This window comes from Oryza brachyantha, chromosome 3, assembly GCF_000231095.2.
Source record: "Oryza brachyantha chromosome 3, ObraRS2, whole genome shotgun sequence".
NCBI classification, from domain to species: domain Eukaryota; kingdom Viridiplantae; phylum Streptophyta; class Magnoliopsida; order Poales; family Poaceae; genus Oryza; species Oryza brachyantha.
The window spans coordinates 21,650,006-21,669,990 of NC_023165.2; the positions used below are offsets into that span (position 1 = coordinate 21,650,006).

The window sequence follows — 19,985 nt, forward strand, 5'->3', positions numbered from 1 at the left end:
ATTTTTACTCATGGGGCTTTTTTGAGAGGGCATCGTAAACTCATAAATTGTAGCTCAATATTTCTGTTTTATCAACATTCGAAAGTTTATAAAATTGTTATTTACACATAGTTATGGTTATTTTCATTCTTGATTAGATTTATATATTGTTAATCTTGAATAGAAGACCTAAGTTATTTATTTTTGATTGAGATGAAATTGATTTTAGGAGTTGGCATATCAGTATGCCAGTGTTTGAGAGATAAACATAGTAGAAGCTCAATGACATGCAGATATACATCGATCAATCTCAAGAAAAGCTAAGCTATACTATATATTGGTCATGGTAGGGAATAGTCTGAGATTTTGAAATAAATTGCCTCACGGCATGTACAATATTCTTTAGTACAAATTTGGTTGCATAAGGTGGATAAAAAGTAAAGGGTAATAAACAAATATTTTGATATATTGATTATGAGACCATATCGGACTTTATCTCCGCACCTCCATTGATAATGTCGTTGGAGCAGAAATTCATGGTTACTTTACTGTTGCAAAGAGACAAGTTTGATGAATTGTTGTAGCATATATAAAAGGTTCCAATTGTATTTATTAAAAAAACAATGCATGGTTGAGTGCACGGAAACAGTAAAATTTATCTTACTCTTTTTCTTAACCCGTTGCGAAGCACGGGTATATATATATGTGTATATATATATATATGTGTGTATATATATATATATATATATATATATATATATATGTAAATTTATTAGTATCTATATGAATCTAGATAAGATAAAGACATCGTGAAATGGAGGGAGAACTACGGAAGGAAGTATTCAAGTCACCATGGTTTGGTTGTGAGAACTGAGAATGATTAGCAGAATCTGCTGCCTTCGGGTCTGTCAGACAAAGCCTTATGGTTGGAGATCAGGTGATTAACCTTTCAATTTCAAGCGCATTTCATAAACGAGAAACGAGTTCACAGCTTGCCTCTGGTAAACTTTTATTAATATTATGATCACTGCTATTCGAAAGCACACAAAAGATACGACCGCGTGGCCTAATGGATAAGGCGCTCGCCTCCGGAGCGGGAGATTGTGGGTTCGAGTCCCATCGTGGTCGCTCTTGATTATTTTTCCTCTATATAATACTCCTCTTTTTTTTTTTTGATTATTTCTCCCCGGTATAATACTCCTATTTTAATACGTAGTAGATGACATGTCTATGACAGTTGACTTCTTTTTACCATTAATCTTATTTAAGAAACTTCTGTAATTAAATTATTTATTTTATTATGAGTGGATTTGCTAGTATTAAATATATTTTAATTATGACTCTCATTTTTGCATATTTGTATATAACTTTTGAATAAGATAAATGGTCAAACATACGTTAAAAAATAAATTTACATATAGATTTGGTTAATTCGTTCACCAACCTCGGTTAACTAAACTAGCCGATAGGCCGATCCAATAGTCCTAATAATATATACTACATTGGTTGTTTTAAAATATAATCATTTCTAGATCTTTTAGCGGAGATTAAAGTTAGAAGAAAAATATAGGCTCTTGAGAGTATGTATGGATAAAATGAAAAGAATTTTGAATGTAAAATAATTGATAGATAAGTAGTATATAGACACACAAGAATAACACAACTAAACCCTAGTGCCTACCCTACCCCCAACCCAACAAAACTGCTTTCCCTAGCCCCCTAGTTCCCTCTGCCACCGTCACCTTCTCTTTTTAGAGGGTCTTTGGGACAAGGGACTAAACTTTAGTCATTTGTCCTATTAAAATAAATATAGACTATTAATAAAACTCATTAATCTTGGACTAATTCGCGAGACGAATCTATTGAGCCTATTTAATCCATGATTAGCCTATATGATGCTACAGTAAACATGTCCTAATTATGGATTAATTAGGATTAAAAAATTTGTCACATAAATTAGCTCTCATTTCTATAATTAGTTTTATAATTAGTCTACGTTTAATATTTATAATAAGTATCCAAACATCCGATGTAACATGGGGCTAAAAAGTCTACACCCCCTTACTTTCCTACCTTTCACTTCCTAGCATTGTGCTGCCACCTTCTGCCTTTCTCCATGGCTCCACATGAACACCCCACCTCACCTCACGAGACCGCAACCTCCTCCTGCCATGGCCTCCTCAGACCTTGCCTAGCTCCTACCGCAGACTGTGGTCCTGCCATGGCCTCCTCAGACCTCGCCTAGCTCCTACCACAGACTGTGGTGAGAAGCTAAGTTGGTAGTACCGTCGCTGCCTCTTAATCCATCAGTCGTAGGGGGGCGGAGAATTTTTTTATATGAAGTTTATTTTTCAGCTTTGGTTTTTAGACCACCGAGAATAAATATAAAAGTTTTATTTATAAATTATTTTTTTATAAATATCCTGAAGCGTTTGCGGATGATTGACTGCTTTTTCGCCTGAAGCGTTTGTGAATGATTGATTGCTTTTATGGTAGAAATTTGTATGAGGCCATGGCGTTTGTAGATGATCGAGTGACTTTTCGTCTGAAGCGTTTGTGGATGATTGATTGCTTTTGTGGTAAAAATTTGTATGAGGCCATGCTAGAATTTTGTATGAAATAAAAAGATCATGATTTTGTATGAGGCCATGGTAGAAAAAATTGGAAAACGCGCCAGGTAGGGGTCGAACCTACGGCCTTCTGCTTAGGAAACAGACGCTCTATCCACTGAGCTACAGGCGCTTAATGTCTTTGAATATTACATACATCTTTATAACCGTGAATCATCAATTAGCAAACGGTTGAGATTAGCGACTTGCATCGAGTATGGTCTGAGCCGTCACAGTTTTAGCAACGTCACGTAAGCATAAACCATAATTAATTTTGAGTTTATTTTAGAACGTATTCATCGTAGTTTATTTTATAGCATTTATTTTTAGAACGATAAGAATATCTATTTAACAATTTTACATATAAATTAATTTAAGAAAAATCTAAAAAATACTATTGACAAATGTGTAAGTCTAAAAAATGATATTATTGACAGCGGATTCTATAAAATGTCATTTTATAAACGAATTTGTCTGAGAAATACTGTGTCGATTTCTATTGTTAAATATACTGTTCATATTATAGCACTTAAATGGTGAAATGTTGATGAAATCCTAACGACGATGACACTTATTAGATAAATTTATTGTACAAGGACATTTTATATAACTCGTACTCATCGAGGATATTTTTCTTAGAATTAACTGTATAATGATATTTATTAGATTTTTTTAAATTAATTTTTAATTGCTAATACGTTGGTTCGTTTATCTTTGTTATAAACGGAACGATGAGTCTAGGCTGCAAGGGACCGGATGTGCAGCTCACATGGTTCGCAACCCACAGTATTGAGCAATGATCTTACTCGGTTATGTTATTATCATTTATACCATTAAATAATTATAAAAAAAAGTTAAAAATCTTTATAACATAACCTAACGATTGAAATAGAAATATTGTTTAGGGGCTAGCTAGGGCCTTTTAAATGTACTCCTCATTTCAGTGTTTTCGTCGTGATGTAACCTTTTTTGGAAATTACGACTACTCGCTCCGTTCCTAAAAGATAAATTTTTGGTTTTCGTGTCTGACCATCTGTTTTATTGGAAATTTTTTTAAAAATAGTCACACGTAAAACACTATTCATAATTTATGATCATCTAATAAAAATAACAATATTTATCGTAAATTTTTTAAATATGATGAATAGTCAAATATTATAAGTAAAATGTAAAAAGATAATTTATTTTGTCGTGTCGTCGTCGCGTCACTAAGCGCTGGACCTTTTCTCTGCGAGCGCCATTATCTTTTCATTTTGTCAAAAGGTTTTAATTTTCAACCTTAAATTTAAAGTTGATTTTAATTTTTTTTATCATAGTTTGTTTTGTTATTTATTTATATATATATATATATATATATATAAAGTTTAACTCATAAATTATTTTTTTACTGACTTGTTCCAACGAAAAAGCCAAAAGATGGCATCCATAGCCGATGATACTCCTTTTGTGTACGTGGAAGCGTCTTTGGCACTTAATTTGGCATTTGGCGTCGTGGTCTGGGTGAGATGCCTGATAAAAAAAATCACAAACAGTGCGATAACGCCAAGGTCCCATGGTCTAGCGGTTAGGACATTGGACTCTGAATCCAGTAACCCGAGTTCAAATCTCGGTGGGACCTTGCTTTTTTTTATTTTTTTTTATCCTTCGTTCGTTATCATTCCTGGCATTTTTCCCACACCCACCAGCTTCTTTGTTTTCTCTGCCCAATACAAGTTAAACATTTTCTTTTATCTTTCCCTGAATATTTTCCCTCTTCAACTTTGTTTCTTCTCTACGCAATACGTGCACACCTTTGCAAAACATCTTGTTTGGAGTGGACAGAGTATTTAGTGCACAAAATAAAAGATGAGTTAAAATTGGGGTACGAAGTCTGTCATAATATGTAGCTCCGCCATAATCGCATGAACAGAAAGTAGGAATTCATGGTCTCTACGCGAATCTTAGCAAAATGAATCTCCCTACAAATCCATATTAGAATCTGGGTAGCACAAATGCCTTGAGTACAAACAATCCACTTTCTGATATAGTACAGCATAGACGCTCATGGAACTAAATAATAGGAATAGAATATCGATACATGATATACTAATTCATTCACGTAATAATCAGAAACCCTTAGCGCGTCTGCAGTCCAAAAGTTTGTGGAGCAACAATAAGCTGCAATCATTTTGGAACTTGTCACTTGTGGCCCAGAAATAGTACCTCTCCTTTCAAGAGATTGTGGAGTTGAGCACGACAATCGTCAGGTCTCCTAATGTCTGAACTGTCAAAGTAATTCTATCAGTTTGCTCAAAGTAATTCCTCCAATAAGATCGGACAGTCTTCTGTCCACCGACATCCCATTTGTTCAAAATGTATATCTGTCAGTCACAAAACAGATATTATTCATTAATCCCCCCACCTGCAGTAATACCAAAGGAGTTGTTCTGAAGTATTTAGTGTTTTGGCTGCACTGAGCATGAGACTTTTGTATCTACTTTTGTGTTGATAATAACACTCTTAAACTCATTTTGCCACATCTCACTTAGAAGGAAGAAATGGAAGCCAGGGGAAAATCTTTTAGGTGAGCCATGCAGTCTCGGATGATGCTGAGCAGCCCCATCTCGGAGCCACGGGAGATGAGCCGCCGCCGCCGCCTCGCCTCCGGTGATGGGCAAGAGGAAGCAGAGCAGCTGCACAAGCACAACTCTCAAGTAGAATTTGGAGAATGCTGTGGGATTATGGACGTATATGGGCTTGTGAGCTCATTGGCTCTGATGGGATTCCCAAGATGGGCCTTTGTAATTTCTAGTAGAAAACAGGTCCATATTACCTCCCTTAACTATCAACCGAGTTTGATTTGACTACCTAAGCCGCAAAACTAGATATATCCAGTTGTCTGGACAAATTTTAAAACACTCATTTTCTACCTCTACCTTGAGTGCCCAAATTTTTCCCTTCTTCTTTCTCTTTCTCCTTGGCTAGAGTCCTAGCTCTAAGATTCGTGCGGACATGTAGTTATAGATAAGCGAAGTCTTTCCAAACATGAAAAGGATAGATGTCATGTATACTTTTCTTCTCCCTAGGAAGGCAATGTGGGCAGGGCTTCTAGGAGGCTATGGTGTTTGTGCATCCAGCTTCATCCTAAGTTACCGTCACGTTTAGAAATTTAACCAATTTTCTAACTCTAATGTACATTAAATCTTGGTTCAGGATCTAACCCGGATACATAGTAGACACATCGATTACAGTAGCCCTCGTCTTACATAAAAAAAATTAAACAAGCTTACAAATGCAGCGGGAAAAGAAAGATAAACTAATTAATGTGGTTGCAGCCCAACAAGCGGGGGCAGAGCTGCATATGTATGGGGGGGGGGGTGGTTAGGAACCCCCTCGAAAAAAATCTTAGCTAGAGTCTATCAATTTTCACCCTATATGTATTCCTTCGATTTAAATTTAGGCACCCGTAGCCGTCTAAATCTAATTCAAAGCACTGAAAAAATAAATGAGTGGCACCCCGTCTATTTCGCTCTAGCTCTGCACTTGCCAACAAGAAAAATGTTCAGTAGTTATTAGTCCATATTAAACCACTCATTGGCTAGCGTTACACCACGCTGCACTATGGTCAACCATCCACTAATAATAGACTACACCATGCAACAGTAGCTTCACCCTCATATACTACCTTGACATTAATCAAGGTGAAGCTCGATCGACTGCCCATAATTGCGGACATGGCTGTTCGAACAGTTTTACTCTAGCCAGAGGTGTACAACTTTATGCATAAGACATAACCCCAATATACATACCTGTACAATGATGTGCTACCATAACATCCCGATGAGAGGTTGTGACAAGACCGTCCGTATTACTCACTACTAATCATTTGCACCATGTTGAGCTTGAACCTCCCACATAGACACCCTGCTGGCTAGACTATCCCCCTTGCATCACAGTAGATCCGACAACCAATCAACCATATCCATACTTTTGTTTGTAGGAACTCTTTACTTTTGGTTTTTTAGAAAGGTATATTTACATTAAAAATGCAGAGACACCAATGCATCAATGATAGTATATCATAACTAGTAGCTACCAACTCTTTTTTTTCAAGAGGATTAATTCTCCTCAACATCAGTGTAATACCCTAACCTATTGGCAGTGTTATAGTATATGTGTGTTCTCGTTTAGGTTCAGCCTATTAGGCCCGTTAGGCTTAAGTGTTCGGTTGTTGAGATTAGTCCCATATGAAAAATTTAGATAGATTTGGGGTGACTTATATACCCAATTCACTCTAAGCATAGTATCTTCGGGTTAACGTTTTCACAGGAAGCGATCACAAAAGTGTAAGTTGGGCGCTATTTTAACATGGGCCCACTCACCGTGCATGGTGGGCTATGCGTATTTGGGGGTTAGAGTGTTATAGGTGATATCAGAGCCACAATAATATTCTAATCATCAACTTCTCGAATGCTTAGTATTTTTAAAAGAACATATACTTGGAATTTCCTAGAAAAATAAGATTTTTGATCATGTTCTCTAGTTAGCATATAGATTTTTTAGAAAGGTATATTTACATTAAAAATGCAGAGACACCAATGCATCAATGATAGTATATCATAACTAGTAGCTACCAACTCTTTTTTTTCAAGAGGATTAATTCTCCTCAACATCAGTGTAATACCCTAACCTATTGGCAGTGTTATAGTATATGTGTGTTCTCGTTTAGGTTCAGCCTGTTAGGCCCGTTAGGCTTAAGTGTTCGGTTGTTGAGATTAGTCCCATATGAAAAATTTAGATAGATTTGGGGTGACTTATATACCCAATTCACTCTAAGCATAGTATCTTCGGGTTAACGTTTTCACAGGAAGCGATCACAAAAGTGTAAGTTGGGCGCTATTTTAACATGGGCCCACTCACCGTGCATGGTGGGCTATGCGTATTTGGGGGTTAGAGTGTTATAGGTGATATCAGAGCCACAATAATATTCTAATCATCAACTTCTCGAATGCTTAGTATTTTTAAAAGAACATATACTTGGAATTTCCTAGAAAAATAAGATTTTTGATCATGTTCTCTAGTTAGCATATAGTTTTATGGAGAACATGGTGATTAGTAGGTTAAGGATGCGATCGCTTGATACTTTGAAAAACTAATGTAAATTTTTTCCCACGTTTGAGACTACCCGAGTATGATAGCCCTACTTCCCACTTGGTGATATTGGACAAGTATGGAGATGGAATTATACTTAGCTGATGGGGTGCTCTCAAGTGTGCTCCAAGTAAGAACAACTATGCTTGCTACGAAGCTTGCAGCCCCTTAGGACATGTTCAAGGGTAGAGCCTAGTATTGAATCTTGCGTAGACAGTTGAGGGACTTAATTTACCTACCATTATAGTTGAGGGATAGAAATTAATTGAACTACAATAATAGTTGAGGGTATGCCTGTTTGAGCTTTCGCTAATTCAATTATAAATTTCATAACTTATTTTAAACTTTATTTTTGTTTTTCTCTTTTGTCACTTGATTTGGCTTTAGGACATATTAAGTGTAAAACTATGCTCCCTAAGGCCGTGTTCGGGAGCCCTACTAAGATATCTTACCACTCTTGTTTTTTGCGCGCACGCTTCCCAAACTGCTAAATGGTGTATTTTTTGCAAAAATTTTCTATAGGAAAGTTGTTTTAAAAAAGCATATTAATCTATTTTATATTTTTTAATAATTAATAATTAATTAATCATGTACTAATCTATTACTACGTTTTCTGCGCCAGATAACTTATGTACCCCTGTCTCCTACCGAACGGGGCCTAAGTCCACCAATATAATGGATTTTATGTTATTTAGGAGAGTTAAGGTTGAGGTGAAATCAGTTTGATACCATTAAGTTTTTGCTTGATTTGAAAAGATACCTTAGAGTACTCTCGTCCTTAAATAAATGAGTCCTTTATCATTTATAGACTAAATTATTAGTGGAGAAAAATAACCTAAATACCCCATATTAAATGATATATTAATATAAGTGGAAAGGTGGTTGAGGGTAAGATGGGAAAAATATTTGAATAGGATGTTATTAATGAGACAACTACTTTAAATGATTATTTAATTTAGGACAAATTTTAAACCAAAGTGATCACTTCTTTCAGGGGAGAATAACATTGAGTGAGAAATAAATATAGTGGTTGAATGGATTATATAAGTATCTATACTAAAGTAATGGTGGTGGCCGTGAATCTGCTATACACTAACTATATTATATATTATCTTACCAACTACTTATATATATATATATATATAATATTTCAAAATAGTTCTATATGTTGGTTCTATTTTTCATCTTCAAAATACAAGTTCTGAACAATACTAGCATGTGTATAATTCATATTTCTCTGTAGCAATGCATGGTTATTTCGCTAGTTACTACAAAAGTTTCTTATACTGCTCTCTCTACTTCCTTAATTCTTCTCGAACGTGGTCAAACTTTTAAAACTTTAACTATTAATACTATTAAAGTATTTTGTTAGAAAATACTATGAAGCAATGTATAGATAAGTCTATAAGAGAATAACCGTACAAAATATTTATTTATTTACACAATATATATTAATAAAATTAAAGTTAACAGATAGATTAGAATACCGTGCCGTTATCCAAAACAAGAAATATTATCAAATTGGATGGGAATAGTAACATGTCCATTTGTTGCAATAAGTCTATACAATTACATATGGATTATACTTTTATTTTTTAATAGTGTTTTGGGACGAGGTGGTTAAGCTTTGCTCGATATACGGAGGAGCGGACAGATGCCTCCGTTGTTAGCTAGCATAGGTTTACATATAAATAGTACGGAATGAGTAAAAGTTCCCGAAAAAAAATATTTAATCATGTGTCTTTAGAGAAAAGCATCATGTCTTCAGAGAAAAGCTTAAGCAAGTATGGTAATCTTACATGAACCTTAATTTGCACAATGGGATCGAGTCAAATCAACCACATCGTACCATATTATATTATATTTCTGCATATGCGCTGGGGTCACTTTTTGGGTGTACCGGAAATTATTTTCACACGATTTAGCCCACACAACCAGAATCCCAATGAAATATTACTTTAATTAGTAATTGTACGGCTCTTTGAGGTAAGAAAGAATCGAATGAACAAGCTTTTAGACATGATGTTTCTATAAATTCGAGTAACAAAGGAAAGCTATATATGGCATGTGGCCAGCATAATTAAGCCATTAATTAGTGATCAAAGGTGAGATTAATTAAGGCAAAAATATTTTAGTCCAAACTCGTGTGAATATCCTCTAATCTTATGCATGATTCTTCTTCCCACTCTTTGCTTTGCCATATGAGCTTATGATTAATTAGCTGTGAGTCTCTCTTCTCTCTTAATTTGCTAGGTTTATGGTACTCGTGGCCAAGAACGACATGGACGACTCCAACCTCTTCTTGCAGTGGGCGGTGAGCACGCTGCAGCACCAGCACCCGGCACCGGCGGCCGTCGGCGAGAGCCGCGGTGAGGCGGCGGCGGCGGCCACGTCGTTCTTCTCGCTCCAGGCGCTCTGCGACGCCGCGGAGGTGGTGGTCCCGGTCCAGGAACGGACGGCGACGGCGGTAGCGCGTGGAGCTGGAGGCAGCAGCTGCAGGAGCACCGGGCGGGACGCCGGCGGCGGCGGGATCGGGTGCCCCGCCGTGGCCGTGGGGGAGAGCGGGGGAGGCAGAGGCTGGTCAACGTCCCCGAATCCGGGAAGGCCGTCAGGTGGTGGGAGCAGCAGCGGCGGCAGCAATCTGCCCCTGATGAGCTGGGACTTCAGCGCGGCCTCGGTGGCGGTGCAGGTGCAGCCGAGCGGCGGCGGCGGCGGCGGCGGCGAGCCGGGGCCTAGGTCCTACGGCGGCGGCGTCGTGCTGCCTGTGCCTGATCAGTTGCCGTCAACCGGGGGATCCGCCAGGAGGAGCGCGGCGGCGAGCTCGGCGGCGTACGCGCAGCTGGAGCACGTCATCACGGAGCGGAAGCGCCGGGAGAAGATCAACCAGCGGTTCATCGAGCTCTCCGCCGTCGTCCCAACACTCAAGAAGGTAGTCCAAAACAAATCCCATCAATTCCACACCATGAAATGCTTCCGCTTCGACCCGTTGGTTTCTTTGAGCGACCAGATGGACAAGGCGACGATCCTCTCCGACGCGGCGAGCTACATCAGGGAGCTGCAAGGGAAGCTCAAGGCCATGGAGCCAGAAGCTACAGGCCGCGCCGCCTACAATGGCGGCGCCTGCAGGGTTGTCACCGAGCCGCTGTCGCTCGTCAACAAGAAGCCGTGCCTCGCCGTGCCGGCGGAGGACGACATCTCCCCGGCGCCGGCGCCGGAGATCGAGGTGCGGCGGTGCTCGCAGAAAAGGAACGTGATTGTGAGGATCCATTGCAAGAACGTGAAGGGGATGATCGTGAGGGCGCTCGCCGAGGTCGAGGAGCTCCGCCTCAAAATCATCAACGCCAATGCCATGCCATTTCCGGATGGTACCATGATGATCATCACCATCACTGCAAAGGTATGCTCTACGTTATGATTCTAGATATAAGGGATTTTGAGAATGAATTTGAACGAGCATATTCAGGAACGAAGATAGGATTAATTACTTAGACCGCGTTCGGCCGGGGCCTTTAGTTAATTTATGGCCTGACATGGGAAACGTAGTAATAGATAGTACATGATTAATTAATTATTAATTATTAAAAAAATATAAAATAAATTAATATGATTTTTTAAAATAACTCTATAGAATATTTTTGTAAAAAATACACCGTTTGGTAGTTTGGGAAGCGTGCGCGCAAAAAACGAGAATGGATAAGTTAACTAGTTGGGACGACGAACGTGGCCTTAATACAGAATACTCGTTCCATTTCTGTAATTCATATCATTTTGGACAAAAGTATGCTTAAACTTTAAAACTTTAATTATTAATAACTTTTAAAATACTTAAGTTAAAAACAATACGACAACATGTTTAGATAAATTATACATAGTATTTTAATAAAAGAAACATTCATTTATTTATATGTTATAACATATTATCTCATTTAAAGATAAATTTAGAAGACTGAGTTTCATTATGTGAAATAACAAGAATTATCAAATAAGATGAATTATCTTTTACGTTATCCAGCGTGATTTGCCAAAAATAAATTGATTAGTGTTTTATGTCACATCGTCACGGGTAACGTCATGGCTGATGCTTTATGTGGTACCACGTGGTGTATATATCTTATGATGCAAGGCCTTTTCTTTGGGCTTGGTATAGTGAATTTCTTATGGTTAGCTTGAGACGCCCCACAATTCATGCATCGCTGGCCTACTTTATCTAGGATCATTAAAAGTCTAATAATATAGTCAACTACTAGTGTAGTCAATTCATATCATAGCTACCTACAAAACATATATTACTATGTCTCACCTGTCGTACACATTATGTCTTGGAGTCCATGCTACAGCTGGCTATAAATCTGTAGCTCACTGCTCTTCTTTCTTCTCTGATATCTCCTTAAAATATGTTTCCTCGTAAAAAAAATATCATCTTTTTTTCCCAAACAAAGAGAAAATCATCTCATCAGTAACATAAACTCACGATGTTGTTAAGAAATCCATTGGTTTTAGCCAAGTGAGGTACGTGTAGAGCAAGAGGAGAGAGATATAGAGAGCGCCCTTGGCCATTAAATGGCAAATCGTATATGAGAAATAAATTATTATCTCTCAGAAAGTTCCAGGAGGCATGTAAAATTGGTACGCCAAGTTACTCTTACTAGCTAGTACCAAAATGTTAATTATAAATTTTATTAGCTATATAAGAGAAAGAGAATATGACACTAGGGAGGGGGCCACTCAATCAATGGTTAGGAGAATTTGTATTTTGAGATTTTGGAGCTTATGGAATGCAACCAATTTGGCAGCTTGACCTAAATCTCACAGAAATTTTGCACATTCTAAAGAAGCCATATGATAGGTGTGGATCTGCTGCATCTACTCAAACTTCTTATTCAAATGTGTACAGCTTATAAATTTTTTGATGAGATCCTTGTGGAAGAACATTATGAAGATACTGTTTTCTTTTTCCTTTTTTTTGTGAAAAGACATACTACTTTTATTTATTGTCCTGTGTGTATATATATCTCTCTCTATTGTCAGCTTAGGGTATTTACACTTCTTTAGGACAAATGGTTGGTACATTATTAGGGCATTAGAAATCCTATATATGAAATTATAAATCCTGTATTAATGGCTGTATAAAATAGGCATTTTAGAGGAAAATTAGTATGAGATCCAACCTCGCGGGAGTTTACTTTGATCTGCATGTTCCTATGCTTTTTTGTCTATCCAATTAATAGTTATTTCTATATTTCCCTATCTATTGCAATTCCCGGCTCTGCACACGGCCACATGTATCCATACTAAATCCCAGCACATCTCACGTATATTTTGTGTTTACATTCCTACAGGAAAACTCTTTGAAAGAGTTGGAAGGAATAACTTTTAAAATTCTAATTAAATATATGGAGTACTGGGTCCGGTTCCTCTGCATTACTGCAGAGAATACTGTTCATGTAAGTGAAACAGTGATTCAATGCCATAAACAGTGCCGGAATAATATAGCAACAGTTGTTTTGAAACACTGTTCATTAATATAGCAAATAGTGTATCACTAGATCTCATCCATCCGTTTCGATTCAACGGTCACGAGATATACCAAATTGACATTACTGTTGCTCTCTGCAGTAGCATGATGCAGTATGCTATTGCAGAGGATCTCATTCCGGAGTACTGACATTGCTACTCTTTTACAACTAATTTACACATGGGTTAAATTTTATCTTAATCCAATTTGACCTTCCATTTGGAAGGGGAGAAAATTTCTATTATGGAAAGTTCATTTGCCCAAACAAAAGCAATAGTAGATGTTCAAACCCTTGTAGATTACTTTTGCAGCTGGAGAAGAAAACTTCTAGAAACTTGATCAAGTGGTTGCACATTTGTGCCGGGTCTTATTTCTTGCATGGGAGTACCTCCAGTTTGGGTTTATCTCATCATGTAGTAGTTCCATGTTGTACAGCTTACCGTCGAAATAGACAGCATTTTTATGGAAGAGATAAGTAAAGAGTTGATGTTTTACTTGTAATCATATTCGTTCAATAATATATACTACTCCCTCCGTTTCACAATGTAAGACTTTCTAGTTTTGCCTAGATTCATCCATTAACGAATATATATAATTTGTATAAATGTCTAGATTTATTAGCATTATATGAATTTAGATAATGCTAGAAAATCTGACAATATGAAATGGATGTAGTATATAAGTACACTTTTAGAAAATGTCAGTATTTTATGGAAGAAATAATTAAAGAGTTGTTGCTTTAGTTTTAGTAATATTCGACTGGTAATATATAAGTGCACTTCTACAGAATGTCATTAGACCTTCGCTATTTTGAATTTTTGAGTTGTCAGTATGGCAATTGTTTTTTTTCCTACAGCCAAACTAGGAGACCCTTCATACTCTCTTATGAAACCTAGCTAACCTGTCATCCGACCGACTTACATAATTGTTGAGTATATTCTCCGAAGTCGACACTCACACAAGCTAAGCTTAATTAAGCATTTTATAACTGACAATATGCTTGTCACTGATCCCATTATTTAGTAGTGCTTCTATGCTTCACGGAGAAAAACTGCACGGGAATATATAGAGGAGAATAATATTTTAAATTGACATGGTCTTAAATTCTTATATCTTTGAAGGATAAATCATACTCCTTCCAGCCCGCAATATAAGAAGTTTTAGAGCCAGCACATTTTTAAGGAAGTTGGTGGAATTAAATAGGGGAATGTTGTTATTACTGCCTCCATTTCATAATGTAAGATTTTCTAGCGTACCCTAAATTCATATAGATATCAATGAATCTAGACATATATATAAACAATATACATTAGATAATAGATGAATCTAAGCATAGCTAAAACATCTTACATTATGAAATGGAGGGAGTAGTTAATAAGAGAAAGTATATAAATGGTAAACTTTAACGATAGAAGTTTGTGATTGGTTGATACAGGTGTATAAATTGTTGTATTTTGGGAAAATTCAGAATTCAAGAAGTTATTGTTATGTTTTGAAATGAGGAGTAGTTTATTAATTTGCATGCGGGAAGCCCCACAACTTAATTTCTCTTTTTTCTCATGTAATTCTCTAAACTGAATGGAGCAACAACCACCTAGCTAGATGCATGCATATACATATATGCACATGAAACTAGCTATAATTTAGTACAGAGTTTGGTACGATATACATTATTAATTGGCTAGAGGACCCTAAATGCGATTGCTTCGGTCTGGTTGATCGTAATGGAGCATTGACTATTTATTACTCCTCCCTTTTACGACGTAAGAATTTTTAAATTCATATGAATGTTAATGAATCTATATATATATATATATAAATTTTATATATTCATCAATTGATTAATTTAGATAAGGCTAGAAAGTTTTACGATATAAAACAGAGAGGTAGGAGCATGCATCATAAGTATTTGGAAAAATAATTAATGTATGTAATGAAATTAACAAATTGATCTAAATGTCGTCGATTTTATATATTATATATGTACAGGTAGAGGATGGCTTCACAGTAAAGGCAGAGGAGATCGTAGGCAGGCTTAACTCAGCATTACACATACAAGACATCAGCAAATACTACTGAGGAAAACATAGATTAAATTCATATATTTCCTCCGATTTTTCATATGCAAGTCGTGTTAGCCTTCCCAACTTTTTTTCCCGAAATATTTAAGTCGTTGAACATACATTGGACGTTGGAGCTTGCATGTACACGACTTGTATATACATATGTATGTATATATGTATGAATGTATGAACATGATATAAACGTATATTTGGACGTTGGAGCTTGTACGCGACTTGTATGGTTATACATATGTACTTACATTTGATGGATCTTCGGAACGCTTGCACATCCAATTGCATATATGTATATATGTATGAACATGATCTCTGCGATCGACATGCGCAATTTGCAAAGATTAACTTGGCCAGCGTAAGTTTTCAAAAAAAAAAAAAACTTGGCTAGCTTAATTGGTCATCATCAAACTCACATATTTTGGTCTGTACTTAAAAATGTAATTATTAATTAGTACATATATAGTATTGATGGATGTGCTACTAGTTTTTTCTAGTTGCTTAATTTGCGTGAGCCTCTACGGGAACAACTTAATTTCCTGTAATAAATAAATATTTAATCGTGTTAATCGAATCTTAATTTGCTTGTTGCATGGACAGGCAAACCTATTTTGGATAAACCGTAGTGAATATAGATAAGACTTATATAACAATAAAATTCCCAAAAAGAAACTATGTTCACAACCCAAAATCATATATGAAATTAAGTTTTAAAATTAAAAATTTACCAAAATTATAAGCCGTGGGACAAACAATGCACAGCACATACACCCGTGCTTCCATTATTATAACCGAGATTTTTTTCTTTATCTTTTTTAATCTTTTCATTTTTAGATATTAAAACTAACCCTCTCAAAGCATATTTACAAATGTAAACTTTTTGGATATGTTAGTCTATCTGCCGTGATAAAATAACATTGTCACAACTGTCTGCATGGCATATATAGCACGTTATTTGGCAGCAGCAACGAGATTGGCTTAGCTAAATAATTATTGCTAGACTAATTATTCATGGCACGACGGTGTTATTTGGTCATGCCGGGTAGGGTAGTGCGTCCAAAAGATTCATAGAGAGTTTTAAATTTACAAAAAAAAAAATTCAACATAAAATAATCTATGACCGGTAACAAAAAAGAAATTAATTTCCCAAAACACGATACTTGCTAGCTACTATTTTTTAAGTACTAAAACCTTTTTCGAGGAGATGCACATACCGTAAGTTACAGCCCTTCACCGATAACCATCTGTGACGGGTTTTAAATTATAGCCCGTCACGGATGACACATCTGTGACGGGCCGTAACTTATGGCCCGTCACAGATAATGCATCTGTGACGGGCTGTAACTTATGGCCCGTCAAAGAAGGTGCGCCAGTGACGGGCTGTAAACTCCCGCCTGTCACGGATGACGTATCGGTGATGGGTTATAATTTACGGCCCGCCACAGATGTATAATTTACGGTCCGTCACCGACGACGAAGGTGCATCAAAAACATGTTGTATAGAAAAATGAACAAAATAAAAGTTATAGATATTGATGAGTTATACAACTTTGTTGTTGATGACTTTCTCTGTTGAAATCATTTAGTATTTGAAAATATTGTTCGAAGTTATCATATTTTTAAATTCAAATTTAAATTGTTCAAAAAATTTATATAGACAAAATACCAAAGTAAATTTGTATGAACGTGGTTGTGTTAAATATATTGATGGTTGTGTTTGTGAATGAATGTATATGAATTGGGGATGTTAGGATGTCACATCCTGACCCAGAGGTTAATAGGATTAATAGAATACTTATAATAACAAATTATAATTTCTTTCTCGAAAGCAATCTTCAAAAGAACTATGACGTTAAGTGTGCTTGGCCTAGAGCAAAGGGCTAACCACCTGTCAGAGATGACCAAAAGGCACACATATGACAAATTTTATTTATTTTGGATTATACTTATCTGGGATGGGCCATAACTCTAAGCGCGTGACCGATGTCATATCTTTGACGGACAGTAAATTTACAGCCCCGTCACGGATGGTATATCTTTGACGGGTTGTAGGCCTAATCGGTGACGGGCTAATATTTTGGTCCGTCACGGATGGTATATCTCTGACGGACCGTAGGCCTAATCAGTGATAGGCTAATGTTTTGGTCCGTCAGAGATGCTACCATCGGTGACGGGCATCGGCCTGTCACCAATGTTTTTTCTTATCACTGACCACTCATGGCTAACCAGTTGTCTGTCCGTCATAAATGTGTCTAGGCATGTCACAGACAGCGTATCCTGTGCTAGTGTCATGGGAGTTACTTTATGAGTTATTGATAATATATTATAAAAAATTAATAGTGGGACTTTAATGTTTGGAGATAGTGTAAGATGAATCTTGTTCATATTTTAGAACGGAGGTGTATTAAAATTTGTTGGATGGAGTCTCCCTTGACTTTGAATAGTGTAGTTTACTTTCTGGTATATACTACTGCGTGTGCAGCCTCTCTTCCTCATGTGATGGTACAAGTTCCCCTATAGCTATTTGCTTTAATTTCATGCATATTTTCGTCATTTGCCTAGTGACATTACAAATTATTTTCATGCATGATAAGTATTTTTTTCTCGAATGCTCAAAAGATTTACGTGTCAATATATTTAGAAGAAAAGAAGTTACGTCACATGACGCACAAGGCCAGACCGGACTTATGCAGGGACCCCTAGGTACAAGCTTGGAATAATTTCGAGCAAACAGATGCGGACTAAACGTGACACCCACAAGGAGAGGGGGGGAGCGGACAAGTAAACCTAATCTCCCAAAAGGCCTCCAAACGCTGCCACCCCTGCGGCCGCCCAAAGGTGCCCCTCCGCGTGAATGGCCTCAAGCACCACTTGCATGGAGGACAAAGCATGGTCGAAAACCCAACGGTTGCACTCCTTCCAGAGGTGCCGGGAAACGATGAGGATGAGAAAATCGAAGCTGGCCTTCAAGTGCTTCAGAAGGAGGGCTCTTGAAGAGGGCCACCAGTCCTAGAGGTAGACGTCGCTAGGAGGAGAAAGTGACACCCAACCGGCAACTGATAGTATACGGAGCTAGATTTGCCTGGCGAACACACATTCAAGAAGGATGTGGTTCGTTGTCTCGGGATCCTGAGCGCAGAGGGGGCACGAGGAGTAGGAATTGTGGCCGCGCTTGAGGAGCAAATCTGCCATCCTACACGAGAGCGAACTAGAGGAAGAATTAGCACTTTGCCGGACCTTTCGCTCGCTAGAGCAAATTAGCACAAGGGAGGAGCTACTGGCCAAGGATGAAGGCCTGATAAGCTGAATGAACTGAGCAACGCTAGCCGCTTTTCCAGCGCCAACAGAGGTGGTACTGAACGCCTGGCATGAGCTGAACCCGCTGTACCGCATCCCAAACCAGTAGGAATTGGCAGATTACCGGGACAGTAAGCGCGCCTTGGATGTCTGAGATCCAAGCATTGTTATCGAGACTGGCTGCAACTAAGCGCTGGTTTCGAAGGCGACGGGGCAACATGGGAAGCAGGAGTGGGGCCAGGGAGGCTACTTATCGACCCTCGATTCATCGATTGGTCCAGAAGAGAGCCGCCTCCCTGTTGTCAGGCAAGAAGAAGGTGGAGGCGGCGAACATGTCAGAGACACATCGCTCAAGGAGGGCCTTAAGGCCAGCCCAGTAGGGATGCCCTAAGTACTGCAACCAAAGCCAACATAGGCGCAGGGCAAAGCCGACTAACTATAGGTTAGGAATGCCTAGCCCTAGGAATACCTTTGGGCGATAGACGTTCGCCCAAGATACTTTGCATTGTCCCCCATGAACCGTGTCCGAGCCCATCCAAAGGAAGGCATGCCGCTTCTTGTCAATGGCTTTCACCACCAACCAAGTAGGCCAATCGCCAACGCCACATGGACCAGGATGGAGGAGAGCACTGACTGCACAAGTACTGTACGACTAGCAAGGGAGAGGAGCCGACCCGTTCAAGGAGGCAGGCGGCAGGAAACCTTGTCCACCAGTGGCTACAGGGCCGCCTTCGGTAGCTTATGGACTGAGAGCAGAATGCCGAGATCAGTGCAAGGGAAGTCGGAGATCACACAGGGGAAGGAGGAGCATATTAGCTCAAGCTCGTTGGCTGAGCAACGGATCCGCGTTATCGAGCACTTGGAGAAGTTAGTGCAGAGCCCCAAGGCTCAGCCGAAGACGAAGAGGATGCCTTGAATGAACTCAAGGTCCAGACGAACAGGGGAGAGAAACATGACTAGATCATCTGCATAGAGAGAGGCACAATGCTGGATGGCCCGCTAGCTGGAGTAGCCTGCCCGTCTCTGTAGCCTTGCGGAGCATTGCGTTGAGCACCTCCATGACTACGATAAAGAGCATGTAGGGGAGGTGATCGCCCTAGCAGAGGCCTCACTGATAGAGGAAGCGGGGGCCAGGCATCCCATTGACTAGGAGACGTCGAGAATGATGGAGATCCAGTCGCGCCACTGTTGGCTGAACCCAAGTTGAGACAACACCTCCAACAAGAAGGGCAAGCTGACAATGTCAAAGGCCTTTGCGGTGTCCACCTTAAGAAGAAGCCGAGGAATGCGCCTAGCGTGAAGGGCCTTGGCCGCAAGATGGACATAGCAAAAGTTGTCGTGGATAGAACAGCCTTTGATGCAGGCACTCTGGTTTGCCTC

At 38.5% G+C, this 19,985-nt stretch overlaps 1 protein-coding gene and 3 non-coding genes across 4 annotated transcripts; 3 read left to right on the plus strand and 1 right to left on the minus strand.

Moving 5' to 3' along the window:
• The first annotated feature begins 1,034 nt into the window (after window positions 1–1,034).
• On the plus strand, window positions 1,035–1,107 carry TRNAR-CCG. Its single transcript has one exon. It is a non-coding gene; the product is annotated as a tRNA-Arg (tRNA).
• Window positions 1,108–2,648: 1,541 nt separating this feature from the next.
• On the minus strand, window positions 2,649–2,721 carry TRNAR-CCU. Its single transcript has one exon. It is a non-coding gene; the product is annotated as a tRNA-Arg (tRNA).
• Window positions 2,722–4,134: 1,413 nt separating this feature from the next.
• TRNAQ-CUG lies at window positions 4,135–4,206 on the plus strand. The gene has a single exon. It is a non-coding gene; the product is annotated as a tRNA-Gln (tRNA).
• A 5,793-nt stretch (window positions 4,207–9,999) lies between these two features.
• On the plus strand, window positions 10,000–15,412 carry LOC121054012 (transcription factor bHLH25-like). The gene is made up of 4 exons (XM_040522869.1): window positions 10,000–10,052; window positions 10,524–10,647; window positions 10,726–11,115; window positions 15,223–15,412. The coding sequence occupies exons 1-4, from the start codon at window positions 10,000–10,002 to the stop codon at window positions 15,310–15,312; spliced, it is 657 nt and encodes a 218-aa protein (XP_040378803.1). The 3' UTR covers window positions 15,313–15,412.
• Window positions 15,413–19,985: the final 4,573 nt, after the last annotated feature.

Coding starts and splice junctions, on each gene's coding strand:
- LOC121054012 (XM_040522869.1), top strand. CDS start 10,000: ATGGACGACTCCAACCTCTTCTTGCAGTGGGCGGTGAGCACGCTGCAG. Junction 10,053..10,523: donor GTGAGCACGCTGCAGCACCA/GCACCCGGCACC, acceptor ATCCGCCAGGAG/GAGCGCGGCGGCGAGCTCGG. Junction 10,648..10,725: donor TCGTCCCAACACTCAAGAAG/GTAGTCCAAAAC, acceptor TTGAGCGACCAG/ATGGACAAGGCGACGATCCT.